Source organism: Prinia subflava, chromosome 16 (genome assembly GCF_021018805.1).
Source record: "Prinia subflava isolate CZ2003 ecotype Zambia chromosome 16, Cam_Psub_1.2, whole genome shotgun sequence".
Classification (NCBI taxonomy): domain Eukaryota; kingdom Metazoa; phylum Chordata; class Aves; order Passeriformes; family Cisticolidae; genus Prinia; species Prinia subflava.
This window is the reverse complement of record NC_086262.1, coordinates 9,744,062-9,764,380: the sequence shown is the minus strand read 5'-3', so window position 1 is coordinate 9,764,380 and position 20,319 is coordinate 9,744,062. Positions and strand designations below refer to the sequence as shown.

The window sequence follows — 20,319 nt, the reverse complement described above, 5'->3', positions numbered from 1 at the left end:
CATTCACAGGTACTCTGATGTTTACTTCTCTCTGTCCTGAAATCCATCTCTTAAGGGTTTCCCACCCAGCCCATTTCTACACTTATTTTCACAGAAACAACTAATTTACAATTAAATGTCCTCTGCCCAAGTTTTCCAGAGGCAATTTTCCATTTAGATCATCTGTCTTAATGATGCCTTGAAAATTATTAAAATGGAAACAGTTTGTCAAGAGCAAAACAAACAATTTTCAAACACTTAAACATTTACTGAGTCCTGGATTCTTTCCAAGAACTGAACTTCTAGCCAACTTATGGGATTGTTGCAAATTTGCCATTGTCTCTCTCAGTGAGAGCAAACCCTGGTGGGTCCAGTAGCTACTCACAGAGGTGAAAAATAAAATAAAAAGCAGCATGAAGGTGGAACAGGTGGTTTTGGTGGGTTATAACTAAAAGTGGCTTGAGTTGCTAAGCTCTGAGCCCAAGGACCATGAGCTCTGTGGGCCATGGATACCTCAACTGCTCCTCGTGCAGGTTTACAACTTCTGAAAGCTCACTGTGTTCTTGACTGAAAATTTTATGGTAATATTTTTGTCTCTTCTTGTTGAGACCCCACCAGAGTCTGCTCTCACTGAGAGGGTTCCCAGCCTCTGCTCCAGTGCCCAGGTGGACCTGCACAGTCTGGCTGCAGCATCACCAGGGTGCTTGGCTGCTCCTCCTGCACCCAGCCCTCCCCACCCCTGTGCCCCACACCCTGCACTGCTGGAAGAGAGGGAAATCTCTTATTGGCTGAAGGGTGCAAGTGCAAAGCATCACTAAATAAACCAGGGGAGACAATGGCAAATTTGCAACAATCCCATAAATTCAAATAGATTTGTTTTCACACAGGTGCTTGAAATGTAAGGGTTGCACACATTTTTTCTGTGTGTGAGCTCATTTCTGACTAAGCCAGAGGTGCAGAGGTTGGAACTACCCCTGGACAGCCAATGGTGAGGAAATTAGAGTTTTGATGTCTCACAACAAAACCCCTTTGCTGCTGTGTATCAGCTGCACAGATATTTTATGTTCTCATTTAGTCTGTGATACGCTCATTTCTTGTTTCTCTTTAATGTTGGCAGAGGACTTGTGTCAACATTTACCTTTAGGTGTAAAGCTGTGGCTTCTCTGTAGGAGTAAAGCTGTTGCTCTTCTTGTAGGAGGTGACATTCATTTCCCTTCTCTCCCAATGGCAAAATTATTGTTGCTCTATTCTTTTAATTGCAAACATTGAGTGCCCATCTCTGTCTTCTCAGCAGCTCTGTTCATAACCACCACAAAGCAAGAGCACCTTTCTCTTTCACGAGTTTAACTTAATTAACAGTAAGACACATAAATTGGCTTGGGGGAAAAAAAAAGAATTAAACAGAACACCAGATGGCTGTGTAAATTCTATTTAAGAGAGAGCTGGAACAGGAACTTTTTTCATAACTGTATTATTAATAATTAACATATGGAGGATGCTCTGAACAGAATACTCCTGGCTGCATTAGATTATAACTTTTCACTGCCTTGGTCACACAACTCAGATACTTGAGGGCATGGGAAGTCCCAGCTCTCATTAACTGCTGCAGCAGCCTGAATGGGAGCTGGAGAAGTTCAGTGCCTGGATGGGCAAGAGAAGCAGCCCTGCCTGTGCTGAAGAGAGTTTTGCCCCCCAAAATGTGCAGTAACAGACACTGCCCCAAGCAGAGCTCCACCAGAGCATCCTTAGGAAGGTTACCTGGGACAGCTTGGGTTCTGCCCAGGACGCACAGGAAAATCAGCTGGAGAACAGAGGGCAGGAGAAACCCAGAAGTGAGAAGAAGTTCTGCCCCTAGGAGAGCAAGGAGTGTATCTGTGCCACGTGCCTTGGTGGGTGAGATCTGTGTGATCTCCACTTGCAGGTGTCCTGCAGAGTGCTGGGAGGGACTGCTGCAGGGGAAAGGGGAGAGGACACACCAGACCCTGCACACCAACCCTAACACCAATGGAAAACCACATTTGGGTAGCCCAAATGAAATTATTCACATCCACAACTTTAGTTCAGGGATTTCTCATAGGACAAACACTGATCTTTCAGTGCCCCCATGGCTGGAACACACACAGGAACAGGATAGGTTATCTTTTACCATCTCATGAGAAGCCTCAAGGAGAAGAACTCCTCAATCAAAAGAGATTTCAGAAAGTTGCATTTTTGTTTCTGCAATATCTCATTTTTTTCCCCACTTCTTGGTTTCAGGAATATTTAACTGAGGTCTTGCAAAGTCATTGATAGCTTGGAGAGTGGTGGTGGGAAGAAAAGTATCTCTTGTTTCTGTCAAGGGAGAGACAGTGAATACTGTAAAATGTAATTTAATATCAGTGGAAACACTGTGGTCATTCTGGACTCTAAAGCTTATCCATGTGATCGTTCTTTTTACATTTTTAATTACATATTGCAGATGTTTTGATAGAGGTTGGAAAGGAAAGGAGGTACTTCCCTTCCTCACAAAATGCATTTCTATATCTGAGTATTTCATTAGCAAGGATCCTTCCTCCCACTAAAATCTGTGACTCTGATTATTTCCTTTTTCCCAGATGTTTTAATTTCTTTTCTTTTCCTTGATGAATCTCATTTTGTTATTTCCTGCACATCCATCCATCCTCTTAAGGTTTCAATGAATCATTTCTCCATCCTGAATATTGTCTGCAGTATTCCCAGTTTACTGTAATATGCAGACTTAATTATTTTCATTTGCAAAGTGTCACAGGGTCTTAAATGCCCATCAAGATACAGACAAGTAAGCACAGGAACACATCAAAATAATTGTATGGATGTACAGCCCAGATGGAAGGGCTTAAAATTACCTTTATTAATAATTAATAATAAAATTCCCATGGAAAAAAGCAATTAATATGGTTTGCTGAAAACCTGACCTCACCTGAGTCGAATTTTAACTTTGCTTAATTCTCCATAGGCAATAAACCTGTAAAGGTGCATTTGGGGTGGAAAGTCAGATATGGATGAGTAGAACCCTTAAAATAAATATAAATAAATCAGTATTTCAAGTTGCTGAGGGTCTTTTCCCCAGTGCTATTCAGATGTGGATGTGCACGGATGCTGTCCCAGGGTGAGGCTCTCCTGTGTGAGCTCCTTGTCACACACCTGTAGATGTCTGGACTAGGACACATTTTTGGGACTCCATACGTGATGCAGAGAGAAGTCTCATGCTATGGGCAAGTCTGTCTCCCCTCAGCCCTGCTGGGAATAAATCCATCTGCACTAGAGACAGCTGAGCTCGAGCACCAGCCCAGTTTCTTCACTATCTGGCCAAGGGAAAATAGCTCCTGGCTCTCCTGGGGGAGGAAGAGGCTATGGCACTGTTAATGTCTCCTTCTGTGCCCTCTGTGGCTGCTTTTTTACATACCAAAGGGACATTGTTGTTTGGCAGCTTTCTATTGTGGCATGTTTTCAGATGAATAATTCAGCAATAAGGATTTTCAAGTGGTTTTGATTTTGCACAGATATGAAAATCCTGGAATGTTAAAGTTTCATGTTTTCAGATAAATAATTCAGGGATAAGATTTATTCATATATGTAAAAAAAAGGAGAAATCAGACAGTGACAATAAATCTCTTCAGAAAACATGCAGCACACTAGAAGAAGAAACTGAAGTTTTCCAAACATTCAACCACATTATTCCCTACCCTAGAGAAGAATGCTGAGCCCAAAAAAGCCCTATCTTTGTCCCAGGAAAGTCAGATTATAAAGAAACTTAAGCCAAAGCAAGGTTTAAACTGAACTAATCAAAGAATTTGTGTAAACTCTACATTTTGCAGTTACACATATCAAACATATCAGACTTGCCTTTTCATTTCAAAAGGTATAAAATTAACAGGAGAACAACAGGAGACCCTTCCACCATTAATAGTAATTTTTCCAGTCAGCACTGAAGAACATTAGTGTCAATGGGCAAGCTGCATTTGCAGTGGTCTTGGCAGTTTTGTTTACGCCATTATTTTTGTTTTCTAGTAGACTAATTTGTTTTTACTGGGTTTTAAGCTGTGCCTGGTCAAAGCCTGTTTCCACCCACGTCCCTCATCCTGGCAGGATCGTGCCATGCCCTGTGCAGAGCTGAGCCCACGGGGCTTTGGGGCAGTCACAGCAGCACTGGGATGACCTGAACTGCCCCGTTGTGTCCCCTGTCCCCTCTGCAAAGGGAGATCCCAGCCCTGTTCATGCACTCACTGAAGAACAGGGAGCAGGTCTGCCCCAAACACTCCTGCTTTCACAGAGCAGAACGGGTCACAGCAAGGAGATGTAAACTGGAGCTATGGGAAGGTTTTGAGTGCTCAAAATTATCATTTTGTACTGGATAACACGGGTCAACCAGCAAGTGGATCCAAAGATTGGATTTCAATAAAACTGGGGAATGTGAGAGTATCCTGGGGTTTGATGGGTTTGCCCTCTGCCAAATGGCTCTAATAAGAAAGATATTTTAGTTCAAAAGGAAACTATGTGAAAGGTTTTGTGAAAGGTGCAATTTCTTACTACGTACTTGTGGGTTTATGCCATAAAAGTAACTCAGAGACTGAAGCTGCACAATTAGTTGGTTTGGGATGGTTTTTTTATTGATAATCCTGGCTCATCTGGGCCTTGCTTACAAATACAAATCTTTTCCCTTTGCTACAGGATTGAAAACACTGAAGTTAGACTCCAGATAGCAGGCCTGAATATTCACCAAGCCTGTCGCAAGGCCCATCTGCAGGATGAGCAAGAACCTCATGAATATTTGTGTGATGCCATTAGAGAGTCAAATGAACCCCAGGGACATTGGGAAAGCTGCAGCAATCCTCAGGGCAGGGACATTTCCCTGTTCTCTGGGTGTCTGCAGCAATATCTCAGAGGAGCTTTTGTCACGTAGTATTTCCTTTTATGCTGTGGTCAGATCCCATTGAAACCAGGCTTGATCAGCTGAATTTTCTTTCATCCATGAAAATCTTTCTTTTGCATATGGACAATGGAATTTGGACCTGGTTTTATCTCTCTTGTAAGGTAGTTTGGTGCAAAGTGTTTTTAGAACAGGGCCAGTAGCCATGGACGGAATTTAACTAGAATCAGAGCAGGTCTGTTTTTGAGAAAAGGTCCCAGTGTCACAACATGGATCTTCAGAACGGAGCTTTATTATTTTTAATTAATTTGCAGTAGAACATGTACTTTTCTGTTTCTTTCTTAAACTTTTGCAGTTTTATTTGCCTCTCTTGCAACCATAACAGCAAAGAGTGAACCAAGTTCCAGCCATGTTTACCCTCCCGCATTTTCAGCTTTCAGAATTCAACAGCACATGCATTTGCTAAAAGCAAATTTTTTCACATTCCAGAGCACAAAATAAATGCATAATATAATCTAGAATATCCCACCTGCTTCTGCTAAGGTCTCAGAATAGTTTCTACAAAACAAAGGGCTCTTTGTTCACTTGGAGGTTCCCAGAGCAGAGTACACCGTGGAGATAAGGAAAGGCTTCTGCCTGTGCTGGTCTTTCCCTGCATTGTGTGTTTTCAGCAAACTTCAGTAATTCTCACTGAGCTCTGTAATCTTCTGCTCTGCATCAAGTGAAACGGCTCCTTAATGGGTCTTTTACTGGATAAAAAAAAAAATGTTTTGACACATTTTCCACCTTTTTATCCCGCCCCCAAAAATGTATGTTTCAGTTCAAGAAAAGTATTTTATTCAGTGTAAATGCAGACCCTTTATTTAGCCTTCAAGTCTTAAAAATGCCTAAAATACAAAAGGAATCTTCAAAAGGAAAAAGTGTTATAAAAGCAGAGAAACTATATTTTGTTTTAATACATTCATTGATTTTTTTTTTTCCCTGTCATTTGCATGTGGGCACATGTTTACCTCTTAATTCACCTGATCCCCTTTGGTGAAATGGCAGTGTATTTTTCACCCTTCAGGGCAAGAGCAGCAATATCCTGCTTTGACCTTTCCCGGAGCTTTTCCACCCCTGCCAATGTTTGCTGATTCTCCCACAGTCTTCAGTGACCTGCTGAAAAGGGGTGATTTCATTCCTCCTTTGGTGGAGGCTTTGCCTGGAGAAACACAGCGCTGCCTGTGCAGCAAGCCCAGCTCTCCCTCCCTCCCCCCCTCCCTCTGGTTTTGCTCAAGCACAGCAAAGCTGCCAAGGAAACCTCAATTCCCCTTCCAGACCAGCCCTGGCTTTGGTCCTGCTGGGAACATGAGCATGGCAAGCTCAGCTCAGGCTGTGTTTTTCTGTGAGGTGTCAGGAAATCTTCATTATAATTCTGATGTACTTTTAACTTTCCAGAGCACACAGTGTGTGTGGTTCAGATCCCACCTGCTTTTTCCAATGTGTGCATCCCTGCAGGAGCACTGCTCCTCTGGTCCTCACAACACACAATCAAGAATGGTTCAGGTTGGAAAGAGACCTTAAAGATCACCCAGGTCCAACCCTCCTGCCATGGGCAGGGCTGGCAAAATGGGAAAAGCCACGTATGCAACCCATTTGCTGCCCCTTTCTTTTTCACTTGTAATTCAGGGGCACAAGGGGACAATTGAAACCTTTGGATGACTCATTTGAGTCAGCATTTTCCCTCAGATTCCTGGCATTTGAAGCATTACACACCCAGCCCAGGGTTCCTGTGAGCAGGTGCTGCAGCCTAAAATGTGTTAATAAATGTAGGTGTGCAGAAGCAAAGAGCTACATCAAAAGGTAAATGCTTCATAATGAACCCAGAAAGGTTGTTCCAAGGACATGAATGCAGCTACATGATGGAAAGAGAAATTGCTCATCCCTGCCAGTGTCTCTTGACACCTCCAATGTTCTCCTGAAAGTCTATTTATGCAGCTCCTTTTCAGCTCACACTCAGTGATTAAAAACACTCGAGTTTGCCATAAGGCTGGCAGGGAAGGCACAAGCTGAGAGGACCTCAGGACTTTGTAGTCACAGGTTCATGGTGTTTGCTCTGATATGCAGGGTTTTATCTGCTTTCACTGCTCCACTGATGAGTTTTGCCTTCCTACCACAGCCCCTGGCTATTCAGTGTAGGGTACATTAGCAAAGTGAGATGATCCTGTCTGAGTGGGTAATTCTTTTGCCTCAGTGGTAGATTTCTGTAGTTTTGAGGGAAATGGAATTATTTCAGTAATAAAAGAGATACTGGTTTCTTTCTGCACCATTAATTCCAATCATCTGAGGTTGACCTCTGTCTCTCAGCTGCCTTGCTGTGAGTTTTATTTCTGCTGATACCATTTTTCTATCCAAGATCCTCTCCTCTCCTCTCCTCTCCTCTCCTCTCCTCTCCTCTCCTCTCCTCTCCTCTCCTCTCCTCTCCTCTCCTCTCCTCTCCTCTCCTCTCCTCTCCTCTCCTCTCCTCTCCTCTCCTCTCCTCTCCTCTCCTCTCCTCTCCTCTCCTCTCCTCTCCTCTCCTCTCCTCTCCTCTCCTCTCCTCTCCTCTCCTCTCCTCTCCTCTCCTCTCCTCTCCTCTCCTCTCCTCTCCTCTCCTCTCCTCTCCTCTCCTCTCCTCTCCCAGGCTCTTTCTCTGTTCAATATAATAGAAAATAAAAAATAGAAGTCTATTACAGTGTTTTCTATCAGAAGTAACTTTCTATATGTTTAAAAAATATAAAGGTACTTTATCATCTGGAGTGAAACTCCTGCTTTTATGAACAACTGTACTGAGGAAAAGCTCTCATTCTGTTGTAAGAGCTCTCAGAGTTTCCCCACAATGCATACAACATGTAGAGCTACTAGAAAGAGCTGTCAAGTTAGATAGAAATGTGGAAAAGTGATCACTCAGTGTGTTATTCACAGTGGTCTCTGAAACACCCTCTTTATTCCTATATGTAAAACTCTTCTTTTGGGTCTATTCAATTCCCACTGAAGTCTTCAAGAAACTTTTTTCCATATTCCAGATAAATATTCATGTCTCTCATTTAATCCCCTGTAGCACAGGACAGGGGCTTTTGGAGGTGTCAATATTTTCCTGAGTCTTTCACCTCCTCTCAGAAATAGTGGCTCCATTTTTTGAGCCGATTGATATGTGATTTTATTATGGGCTTGTTTAGCCTTTTTTAACTTAAAAATCTGTGTGACTGACAGGCTGGAGGGAAGAACAATTTCCTTCCTACATCAATAAGTACCAGGAAAACCCGCTGCCATCTGCTGGGATCCCAGGGCCGTGGGAGCAGCAAGGCTCCCACCCACTGTGCTTTCTGAAGGCAGAAGCACTGGAAAACATTTTGCTTGAGCTCGCAGATCCTGATGCATTACCTTACAGCCTGTGCCCAGGAGACAAAGCACTCAATGCTTTTAAGTGGTTGGTTTTGGAGCCAGGAAATCCCCTGCACTGCCAGTGCTTGCATTTCAATCAGAGCCATGCTGCCCTTCTGCACAGCCCTGGTCACACTGCTCTTTCCTGTCTGCAGCACAGGAGCATCCACAGCTTGTCCCTAAAAGCTCCTCGCCTCATTTTCCAGCACTGAGGAAAGCAAAATAGCGTTTAATGGGAACATTGAAAAAGCACTGCAGCATTCAGTGCTCTGAAATTCAGTATCACACATCACCATTTGTCATTATGCTTTGAGGCATTCTGCCTTGAAGCCTTTGTCTCAAGCTCTGCTCTTCTCCGTGCCTAAGTCACTAACCAAAGCATTAGTGTAATCTTTAACTTGGTGTCACTGCCCATTCCCAGGGAAGAGAGAAAGTTAAATGGCTCTGTAACATCTCTGGGGAGCTCTAAGATCAGTCTCTGAAATGTTGATAGAGGGAGGGCTGGCAATGCCCAAAGGGTCCCAGTGTGTTTCACTAATGTCTGATAGAGAAAACAAGGAAAGCTGTACTGCTTGCTGTAAGCAAATAACAGATCAAAACTCATTCAGGCTCTGATCTTCCTCATCCTTAACTTATTTTTCCCTCATTTTTGTAATAGAGTAAGATGATGCCCTGGGGTGACTTTATGATGCTGAGTTGTATCCCCATCGTCTGTTTAGCCCAGAAATAAGTTTTGTGCCTTTAAACCTGGAGCTGAGAGCAAAGGGGGGAGAAGTGGTGGAATGTTTTTGCGGCTGTGTTCAAAACCACAGAGATAAGAGCTCTGAATGTTTAAGTGACCCCCTTCCTCATATTTCACCTTGTAAGCTTCCTCTACATGGTCTGCAGTGTGTCTGGAGTGAGGGCTGGTGTGTCCAGAGGGGCTGATGAGGCCCCTGACCCAGGAGTGGACCCAGGCATGGAAAATCCTGACTGGTGTGGGGAGTGGGAGGGTATGGGCCAAGCAGATGACAGATGGACACCATCTAGGCTCTATGGCACTCTGCCTGTCTTTATTGCCTTGTACAAAATGAATTGTTCCACTGAACTGGGTTTTATGGCAATTCCTTCTCAATTTTCCTGTATTTGTATTTTTGTTGTAACTGTTTCCAGACAAAGTGGAAAAATGGACAGATTAAAATGTCTGATGAAGTCTCTGAAATGCCAACCAGAAATCTTTGACTGTCTCATTGCCAAGGACAACTGAATTTCCTTGTTTGAATCAATTCTCATAATGTAGTGAACAATTGCAAGAGGAGGAGGAAGTCTGGAGATTGCTCAGGCCCTTCACCCCAGAAGTCTGCACATTCACCAGTGTCATTTCCCTTTCCAGGGACATTAGAAATGTTGTTGAACTCATGATATCTGAAAATAAAATTTGCAAAAGGGATTAATTCTCTACTGAGCTTCTTTCCACTTCATTTTTCTGTCCATTTGCCAGGAAGATAACAAGCCCAAGCAGCATTAGGACAAACATAAACACCAGGCATTAGGAATTGTTTCCTTGTAATACTGCTGTCATCACCTCAACTTTAAATGCTCAGAAGGTCTAGGACTCATGATTTATAATTATCTTCTTTTATGAAAGCTTTCTTTTTCATGAAAGCAGCTTAAAAGAAAGCATATTAAAATGATAATGTTTCCAGGAAAAAATTCTAAAGACAAAGGAGGTTAAAAGTACCAATCAATTTTCTTTGTTCTAATGTGCTATTAATGAAGGAAAAGTGTTGCTCCAGAGCAATCCTAATTACTGTGCAACTGTATTTCCACCTGAAGAGTAACAGTTTTGTTATGCAAACATCTCGAAAAGAGTCCATTAAGTTCCCAAATCGATCACTGTTCACACAGAGTGAAGATGAAAGCACAGTTAGAATTTTTCTCTGCTTTTCAGTCCCAAGAAAACTACAGATGACAGCTGAAATCCTCCAGCTGGGTGAGGCTTAAAGGCTGATCCAGGGCAAGGGGCAGCTGCCAGGCATGGTCCCTGTCCCTTACCTGTGCCTGCCAAGCCCTCAGCAGCCTCTGCTTTCCTACTCTCTTTTTTTCTTGACCCCCTTCATCCTCCCCTTCACCTCCAGAAAGTTCTGCTCTTTGAAAGATTAGAGCATTTTTCATTTCCTTCCTAGGAACATTTATTCAGCCACCTTGCTAATAAATGAAACCCTAGGTTCTACTAATGCAATTTCTGCATCAGCAACATATTTATTTTTCATTTTTTTCTCTCTGTTACTTTGAATTTTAATTATCCTTCTTCGTGGTTAAATATAGCCACATTCTAAATTCAATCACCTCAAAGAACAGTAAGAACTACAGAAGTTTAATCTTTTATTATAAAACTGTTAGGTAGGATCTGGTGTTGCTGTAATTTGGCCATTAAGAAATTGCCCTTTTCACTTTTCTGCTGCTCACCTTTTCTTTTACCTCTTTTTTTTTTTTTTAATTCTGAACAGTAAACTGAAGAAGAGTCTCAGTTACAGGGTACAAATCAGGTACTTTCTGTACCAGAGCACCACAGTTTTTCCTTCTGCTTTTGAATTTGTCTTTTTGTCCTATCAGTAAAGAATGAGCTGTCATATTTTGAAAGGTACTCTGGGATGAAGCATTTAAAGTACCAAAATACCAGCCAGCTCTCATAATTTGCAGGAGAGCCTTGCAGAATGTCTCCCTCTGGGTCTTTACAAAGTGAATAGAACAATATAATATTAGCACTGTGTTAGGCTGCTGTGTCAATGTCCTCTATCCTTAGCAAAGTCATCACAGTGTTTTTCAGCTTGACCTCCAAGCACCTTTGTGTCTTTTCTGAACCTCAGGGTACCCTGTCTTACCCCACGATGTAACTTGCTCAGAGGCATGTTGTCAGTGCTCACCACTAATGGATTTTGGCTCAGACATTTTGCTTTTTAGTCACATAAAAATGGCTTTTCTCTAGAGAAGACGAGGAGCAGAAGCAATGCACACTGTGCCAGAACCTGGGGGTCCTGTGTGCCTGGTTTGCAGTTCTCTGTTTGTTGGACAGCAAAGACATGACCTGTCCTGTTCCACGGGCAAGTTCACAAGGTTATTCCCTGAAATCTCACCCTCCTCACAGTGCTCCTGATGTCTCTGTTTGTGGTTTTTTTCTTGCAGTTTGTTGCTCACCCCAACTGCCAGCAGCAGCTGCTCACCATGTGGTACGAGAACCTCTCGGGGCTGCGGCAGCAATCCATCGCTGTGAAGTTCCTGGCTGTCTTTGGGGTCTCCATCGGGCTGCCCTTCCTGGCCATTGCCTACTGGATTGCTCCCTGCAGCAAGGTACAAGCTCCTGGTGCTGCCTGGGGTTCACAGGGATTCCCACCTGGGGCCTGGAGTGAAACCCGAGGTTTTTCCATGGGGCTGTTGGGAAGTGATCCATGGTATCCTCTAAGATTGCCCCAGGGGAGAGAAAGCTTGAGGTGTTGCTTGAAGGACACAAATGGAACTGACGTGGTTTGAGATTCATCTTCAGAGGGAGAAAAGTGGGGTGGTGGGCAAAGAGGGTGAGGAGTGGGTGACAAGAAAACAAAAGGAAAAAGAAATGTATAGGAGATAACAACATGGGAGTGAAGCAAAAATAGAAGAGCCACCAAAACTGGAAATAACTCGGAAAAGATTCTTGTTTTAGTTAACTGTGATGTTTAAATTCTTGTTCTTTTATGCACTTTTCTTTGTGGGTTCCTCCCTTCTTCAGGGCTCCTTTGTTACCTTTTCTCCTTCTTTCTGAGTTTGTGGTTTTAATTAAGGAACATTATTGTGGTTTTACTAAATGCAGCATTATTGTGGGTTTAGTTAGTGGAGCATTATTATGACACATGGGTCTGAAACTCTGGAAAGCCCCAGGAAACTTCTTAATGTTGTAGCAAAGAATAGACCTAATCATAAAATCATTATGGTTTTGACAAAAAAATTATGAAATTTGGAATCCTGCTGTATACCTAAATACAGATCAGATGGAGGAGGAGAGTTTGTTGAGACTTAGAGATCAAAGGACCAGAGCCAATCTTTGTCTTAAGTACAATCTCAAGTTGTTTGTGGTATGAAATCTGTAGAGGTTTCATCCTGAAAGAGTCTGCTCAAACAAGTGGAGATAAATAGGTGTGTGGCTGAGTGATAAATAGCTTTGTCACTGCTCTTGCCACAGAAAAAGCAGTGGCAGGGGAGAAGATCATTTCACATTCAGCAATAGCCAGCAGCATCATCCCTTACAAGGTCTTCTGCAGGAGGCTTGTCACAGGTACTTAAATTTGTCCAAAATGACCCCCGGCACTGGTATTGTATTCACTCTTGAAAGTATCTTCTCCCATTTCCTCTAAAAACTGGTGAGGAATCCTTTCTAAATTTATCAAACTCAATTATAGATCCATCAATTGGTATTGAGGAAAGACTATTATTTGAAACATATTAGTGCAATCAGAAAAACAGTCCTTCAGCACGTCTGAGATAAGAAAATCCTTGGTCTCCTCCATGTTTAAGCCTTGGTCTCCTCCAAAACAGCTCCAAGAGGAGTTGTGTTAATTTTGTGTTAGAGTATATGAGGATGTGACTCCATCTCCTCGAGGTCTGTATCAACACAAAGCCCCTCATTTTTCCTGGGTGCCAGACAGGACTCCAGAGGTGCCCACAGGGAAGTGCCTGTGAAAGCCAGGCTTGCTGCAGGTGGTTTTGGCTGAGGGAATTGTTGTGTGGAATTACCACCTTGATTCTCTCACGTCAGACCCCAGTCTAGCAGGGATTTATGAAGCTGTTTAATTTCCTTCACCTCTGTTGAATGTGTTGGGAGTTGGCACACCAGCCAATGGCAACATTGGTGGTGTAGTCTCAGAATTACAGAGGCCACATTTGAATAAAGCAATAGGTGGGAAGAACAATTATACCAGAAATAAGTGGAGAATGTAAAAGAAAAACATAAAAACTAAGGGGAAAGGAACTGAGGTAAAACACCCCTAAAACTAAAACAGTTTTACAGCAGAAGTGAGAATTTATTGAGAAAGTTACTTGGTTTTAATTTCTTGAGGTAGGTGTATTAAAATTTAAAAATATAAGGGGGGGATACTTAACTTTTCATCAACTTTGATTTCATTATCCTAAACTTTTCAAGCATTCTCATTTTTAAATGCTCCTTCCTTTTCACCCCACTAGACTGTGAAAAACCACATGTAACCTTCTAGCACAAAGTCCAATTGAAATTTCTTTCAAATGGGTATTGTCTTTTAATGCATGGATTTGCCTTGATCAGAACAATGTAGTCTTGATTTTTGATTGGGGCCTGTGATAGAAATAACTGAATAACAAACGCAATTTTTCCCCTAAGAATTGGTACCTCACCCAAAATCATCACTGTTAATTTCAAGGTTGATCCAAGAGCCTGGTAACCTCTCACAGGATTTTACAGAAAAATCTACACGGGCAGCATCTCCCCTCTGAGCAGCCCAGTTTTGTCCTGGTCAGCTTTACAGGTGTTCTATTTGTTTTTTACTGATGGAAGCAGTCTTGATGTAACACAACTGGGCAAAGAAATCATTTTTCCATAGTAGTAATCAATTAAGATATTTAACTTAAATCAGGCCTGTCTGCAGAGACACAGAGGTGCCCAGGCGTGAGTCAGGGGCTCTTTTATGGACCAAGGCAGTGAGGAAATGGAGGAAATCTCCAAAGTGGAACACTGCAACAGGAGCTGTCCTGAGCAACACTACTGTGTGTCACATCCTTATGATGATCAAATTCTGCAGCTTCCCTTTGGGTAATAGAAGATCTCATATTCAAAATTCCTTCACTGATGTATCTTAGCTAGGAACATACTTTAAAGCCTGTCCTCCCCAAGAGAAAATTTTCTCTAATAAAGCTCTGAGGGGTTAGAATGTACCATACCAAATACTACCTACAAAAATTTGGTACATAGTGTTGACTGGAGACTGTACCTCAACCTTACTTTTTTTTTCCTTCTGTTGCACAGAGCTGACTTTATTAAAACCAGTTTTAGTGTCAGTCAGCCATTCATCCAGTTCTGGATGCACAGACTGTTGACATGACCCATGAAGTTTAAGCCTATCCTATCCTGAAATATCCTTGCTGACTCATCCATATCCTGGAGGCCGTGACTCTGAAATAAACTTTATATGTTGATCTCCAAATTTTTTTCATTGGTGACAAAAAGAGAATGGATACAAAAATTGCACTGCCTGTTGCCCAAAAATGTAAAGACAATAGCAAGAGGGGCTGTTTGGATTGTCTGCAGAGCTTCAAGATGTGTTCTCTTTTTTCTTGGGTTGGTTGGAGTGCATGTTCAAACACTGCAGCACTGAGAGGTCACTCACACACAGCCCTCATTGTCTGGGCTGCTTTCCCATTTTCCTGAAGCCGTGCTGAGGATTTGTGAACTGCAGCTCCCACTGCAACAGACTCTGCATTGTTTAAGCACTGGAATTTAATGGTTCCCCCTGCCTGAGCCATATCTGTACCTTTTTACCCCTAAAACACATGAGATCACTACAATGGTGTCCTTTAGGCTTCTGCTATGTGCATAGTACTGAGCATAGTAATGGATTTTTTCTTTATGACTCTATCCATTTTTGTTTCCATCTCTTCGAGCATTTGGAAAATTTTGTGATGATATCACATTATATATTTTTGTTTTGACATGAATGTATGCTTCATTATTTTCCTATCATAGAGATAGGATACCAAGTCATGAAATTATCTACTCTCTTAAGAATGAAGCTTTGTATTCACACACTGTCACTGTTTCTATCTTAGCAGTAACAGCCAGACATTACCCTGCAATCTTGGTTTGATGAAAGGTGGTACTTTGATTTTCTAAAAAATCAAGAAATTGATACATTCATGCAGTTACACACCTGGAGTTTAGCTGTATCACATTGCTTGAAAAATCTTATTGTCATAAAGTGTTAGACTGGCTGGAGGAATGGACACGTCATTAACTTTTTATAGAATATTTTAGTCAACACCTTCTGTAGCTCTTAGCTAAAAGTCAGATTTCTGAGAAGATATAAAAAACATCAGCTCAAGAAAATAATGGTAAGCTTTCTGCAATAATAAATGGGACAAATGGCTGATGTAATGCTAACTAAATAAAAATTTCTGTTAAATCATGAGAGAAGGAAGGGAAATTACCCATGGAATTCATTTGCTTCTGTAATACTCAGGATTATTTCTCTGATAACTGAGACTATGCTACTTTAATCTAAGGTCTTTACTTTTTACATTTCTATAGACAGCAGAAAAAGTCTAATTATGTGGAGAGGATTCGTGATTCAATAGGTAATGCTTTTTCTCTTTCAGTGAATTCAGGGTAGAAATGAGTCTCATACAGATTACAAATGCACTTTCTTAAAAACTCCTTGCTACAGATCCACGGCTGTTCTTATACTTTACTCTTGGAATCTGAACTCTCTCAGGTCATAGGAGGAAAACCTCTGAGATTATTACTGTGTGATTTCAGGCCTATCCCATCACCCCACCAGCTCAGTACTGGAATTACAGATTCTATTACAAAGCATAAATCTACAGAACATCTACCATAAAAACTGCTGAGAACTACACCAATGGTGACAGCACTGGAGGCGAACCAGAACTGCAAGTGTTGAGACTGCTTTTAACACACTTCATCCACTCCAAAGTCTGCCATATTATTATTCTCAGACAAGATTAAATAAACTTGGGTTTCAAATCAGTGCAAGATCTACCCAATTAAGCACGTCCTTATTGACCTCAGAGAATGTTAATAAGGACCTCAGGAAGGAGCAGATATTTTCATTTTCTTTAATGGCAAGTATCTCCAGTGTTTAGAAACATGCATATTTTCCAGTAGGAGTTCCTATTCTGTCAACTTTATAAAATATTTTATTGACATTTTAAAAACTCTGGTATGATAAAGGAAATAAACTGCAGAATCCTAGGACTTCCTTTGAATTTCCCTAGACACAAGGACCTCTGATTTTGAAATATTTCCTGTTCTGCCATAAGCAGAGACCAGGGCTCCTTGGAATTAATCTGCTATTGGAGATAAATATCAAAACAAGTAATTTCCTTTTATGTCCCTTTTCTTATTAAGTTTTATTATCAAATCAGTGGATATTAAGAAAAAATGGATGATACTTTGTTATCAAGGGTAATGAATCAATAAATAATATACAGAAAAAAAATCCAGTCTTTGAGGGGAGTTTGGAAAGACCCTATCCAGGCCAGCTCTTCCATTGCTCCCTGTTGTGTCCAGCACTAGAGGCTTTGGCTCTAGTGGTTCCTAAAATGCTTCTTTTCTATCTTTCTGGAGTAATGTTTTTGTGGTTCACAGAAAACATAAAATTAAAAGAGTGATATTTAAATTCATTAACAAAGAAAGCTGTTCAAGAAGAGAGAAACAATTATCTGTAGTGAAGAGACCTGCTGCTCTTGTTCTTGGCTTAGTGACTTGAAATAAATCCTTGTGTTCAGGGAGTAATTCTCCAGCTTTTGTACTAATTATGAGAGAAGACTATCAGAGCAAAGCATATGAAAAGCATTACTAAAGAATATTTAAACAGAAGGCTATTTCTTATATGTTGATAATGAACCAAGAATTCACCATTAATAAAAGATTCTAACATATCCTAATGATTTAAGGATGAGAATTGTGTCCATTATTAGGATTTATATTGATATTCATATAACACGTACACAAACAAATATGTTTCTCATATAAATGTCCTATCTCTTCATTTTCCACTCACCATATGGCCAGGACAATTAAATATTACATGTGGGTTTAAAGGGGTACTGTAAGACATCGCCATGCATAGAAAATCACCCAATGCATAATGTCTAGTAACAGCAAAAAACAACTTGAACAAATCTGAACCCTATTTGTTGGAATTCTGTTAATGATCCAGAATCAATTACCGAATCCTTTTCACGGCGGGCAAAAGGTTTCAAATTTTTATAGTGAAATAACTCCTAGGAGGTGTGTGAATAAAAACCTCCTGACTGTGTCTGTTCCATTGCAGCTGGGACGTACCCTCCGAAGTCCTTTCATGAAGTTTGTGGCTCATGCAGTTTCTTTCACAATCTTCCTTGGACTGTTAGTAGTGAACGCTTCGGATCGGTTTGAAGGAGTCAAGAATCTCCCCAACGAGACCATCACAGATCATCCAAAACAAATATTCAGAGTCAAAACAACGCAGTTCTCATGGACAGAACTGCTGATCATGAAGTGGGTATTGGGTAAGTAAATCCAAAATGTACAAGTCCTCTGTGGAAATTCAGCCTCAATAGCATGATACATAGTGACAAGACAAAGACAAAAAGAAAAATTAAGACAAACAAACAACAACAAAAAGCCAAACCCCAACCAAAAAAACCCAAACAAACAAAAACTCTAGCTAAACAAACAACCCAAACCAAGAAAATTCCCCAAACTGAAAAAACCCACTATGAGTCTAGAGGTTGATGTCAAGAGTTTTGATTAAAAGAGGATGCAAAGAAGACTTTGATCTTGGTCACCATGTTCAAAGACATTGAATGATGCTTTGTAAATACTCATTGACCTGATTTTTCCACTTTCCATTGTAAATGATGGATGTTGCCTATTTACCTATGTTGATTTAATCATTGCATCATAAAGAGGGTAATTTAATAGAAACTTGTGGCTTCACTCTGGGACAAAGTGAGCAGAAAGAAGTGTGGTGAGTCTCTCTGATTTATTACCCTGCCATGGGATCCTACTGTAATTCACTGAACCTCTGTGTCTTTGTCTGCAAAATGAGTATAATGTCATTTGTTTTTTTTGTAATGCACTCCAAGATCTAGTAATGAAACCTACTAGGCAAGTAAGAACTGGACTTCACGAAATTCGTAGTAAGAAATTTTTACTGGTGAGAGGACAGTGCAGTGCTCAAATCTTAGAAAAGAAATTAAGTTATTCAACAATTACAAAGAAAGGATTTATGTGGGTGAACCCTTTGAGTGCAAAAGTATGTCACACGCCCAAGTTAAATTTCTAAGGAGTTTCAGACAAATTCATATATCTCACTTTTCCTACAGGTATCATTTACTCCTTGCAGGTCACTTAGGTTGAACCAACTAATCTAAACAAGCTCAGGAGATTTTATTGGGAAATTGAGCTTATCAACTCTGTAGAATCTTTGTCTCCCTCTTCTGTTGCTATTTTAACTCACCACCACGATTTTGATTCTTTTCTTGCAGCAAAAAATTCCACTGTTCCATAGTACTGATGGCATTAAATTCCCCTGAAAAAGAGGATATGGCTGCTCTATCTGATGACTTCCTGGCCAGTGTTTCTTTGTTCCCTGTCCTCAAGATAATCAGAATCCCATACAGGATATTAGGCTAGAAAATACTGAATAGATGCCAGACTGGATGGAATAAGACTGTAAGATATATTTTTAAAATTATATTAAAGCAGTTGGACAAGATGATTAGATTTTAAACTAGGTATTCTTTTCTGATAGGCAGTAGGTATCTGTCTGCTTGTTGAGTTAGAGATGAAGAAGAAAACATTTCATTTAAAGCGAAGGTTTTCACTTTTCTGGGAGAGGAAAGGTGATTCATTGTACAGACTCCTGAATATAATGAGATTTTCTAATGACTGCCTACATCTGCACAGACAGTCTTCTCTGGCCATTTTACCTGCCTGCCTCCATAAAGCTTCAAGTAATGTTTCAGCAATACTGGGGTGAAAGTTTGGTGCACCTGGCCTGCAGACATCTGCACCTGTTGAGCCCCATATGTGACTCTGAATTTTAAGGACTGTAAAAGCACTAAGGGTAACGACTTTTGATGCTAAAATCTTATAGGTATTATAAATACCTATACACAAGTAGAAATATAATTAGAGTGGCCAACATAGACCTGCCTAGTGGCCTTCTCTGATGGAGTGACTGTGCAAGGGCACAAGGACAAGCTGCAGATGTCATTTAACTGGAATTCTGTAAACCTTTTTCCATGGATCCCCACAACACCCTCTCTAAATCAGAGAGAGGTGGATTTGATAGGACTGATAGATGGATAAGAAAGCTGTTGGAGGGTCATGTGGGTAGTGGCTCAAAGTCCACTGATGGACATCAGTGACCAGCGGTGTCTCTGTGTGCTGGCACCAGCGTTATTTAATACCAGCATAAATGACACAGACAGAGGGTTCAAGTGCACCCTTAGTGAGATGGCAGATGTCAAATGCTGATGCTGACACACCTGAAGGATGGGATGCATCACCCAGACAATTTAAAGGAGTCATAGGGGTTTCATGAGGTTAAACAAGACCAGCATCCCCTTTGTACAGGTGCACAGCAATTTTGGCTCATGCATCCAGGGCTCTTTACATACCTTGGCTGCCCCTTCCCTGTGGACAGGTCTTCCCATGTCTTGCCTTCAAATGAGGAATGCTGGCATTTTCCTTGTGAGCAGTCTGGACAGAATGTGCACTGAAAGAAGGGGGTTTATTTTAAATCCCTGCTGCAGAAGCAGCCAGGGTAGCAGTTAAACTCTGGGTAGATGCAATCTGTGCACTCTTAATCTCTTAATCCAACAGCCTTTGGTGGCCCAGGAAGGCCCAAAGGCAGCTCTGCAACATCAGCTGCTCCTGATTTATGTACCAGGCCAGAAGAGATGAAAATCTGACAAACTGCTCCTTTTTGTGCACAGCATTTCTTGCACACTCCCATTTTTCTTCCAGATGGGCTGTGCTTGTATCTTGACTCTCCTGCCCCTGCTGACACCAGAACTGCCCATCAAGGTGACATTTCTGATTATCCCTGCTGTGGGAACAAGAGACAATCTGGAGCCAAGGAGCTGCTCATATCCCTCATCTCTGAGCATCAAACTCAGGGAAATGCCCCCTGCCAGAGCCATTGGGGACCTCAGAAACACCAGACTGGAATGCAATCACATCCTGGCAGAGCTGCTTTGTCTAACTGCTTCTCCTTATTTCTTACATCTCATCTTATGTCCCATTCCCTGAATTTTACCTGATTTTTCTCTTCTCAATA

At 41.3% G+C, this 20,319-nt stretch overlaps 1 protein-coding gene across 1 annotated transcript in view; it reads left to right on the top strand.

Moving 5' to 3' along the window:
- The window catches only part of TRPC7 (transient receptor potential cation channel subfamily C member 7), a 59,802-nt gene that overhangs the window by 21,518 nt on the left and 17,965 nt on the right, over positions 1-20,319 (top strand). Inside the window, exons 3-4 of the mRNA XM_063413701.1 lie at positions 11,435-11,599; positions 17,323-17,539. Of these exons, the coding sequence (XP_063269771.1) occupies positions 11,435-11,599; positions 17,323-17,539 (382 nt within the window). The remainder of the gene's footprint in view (positions 1-11,434; positions 11,600-17,322; positions 17,540-20,319) is intronic.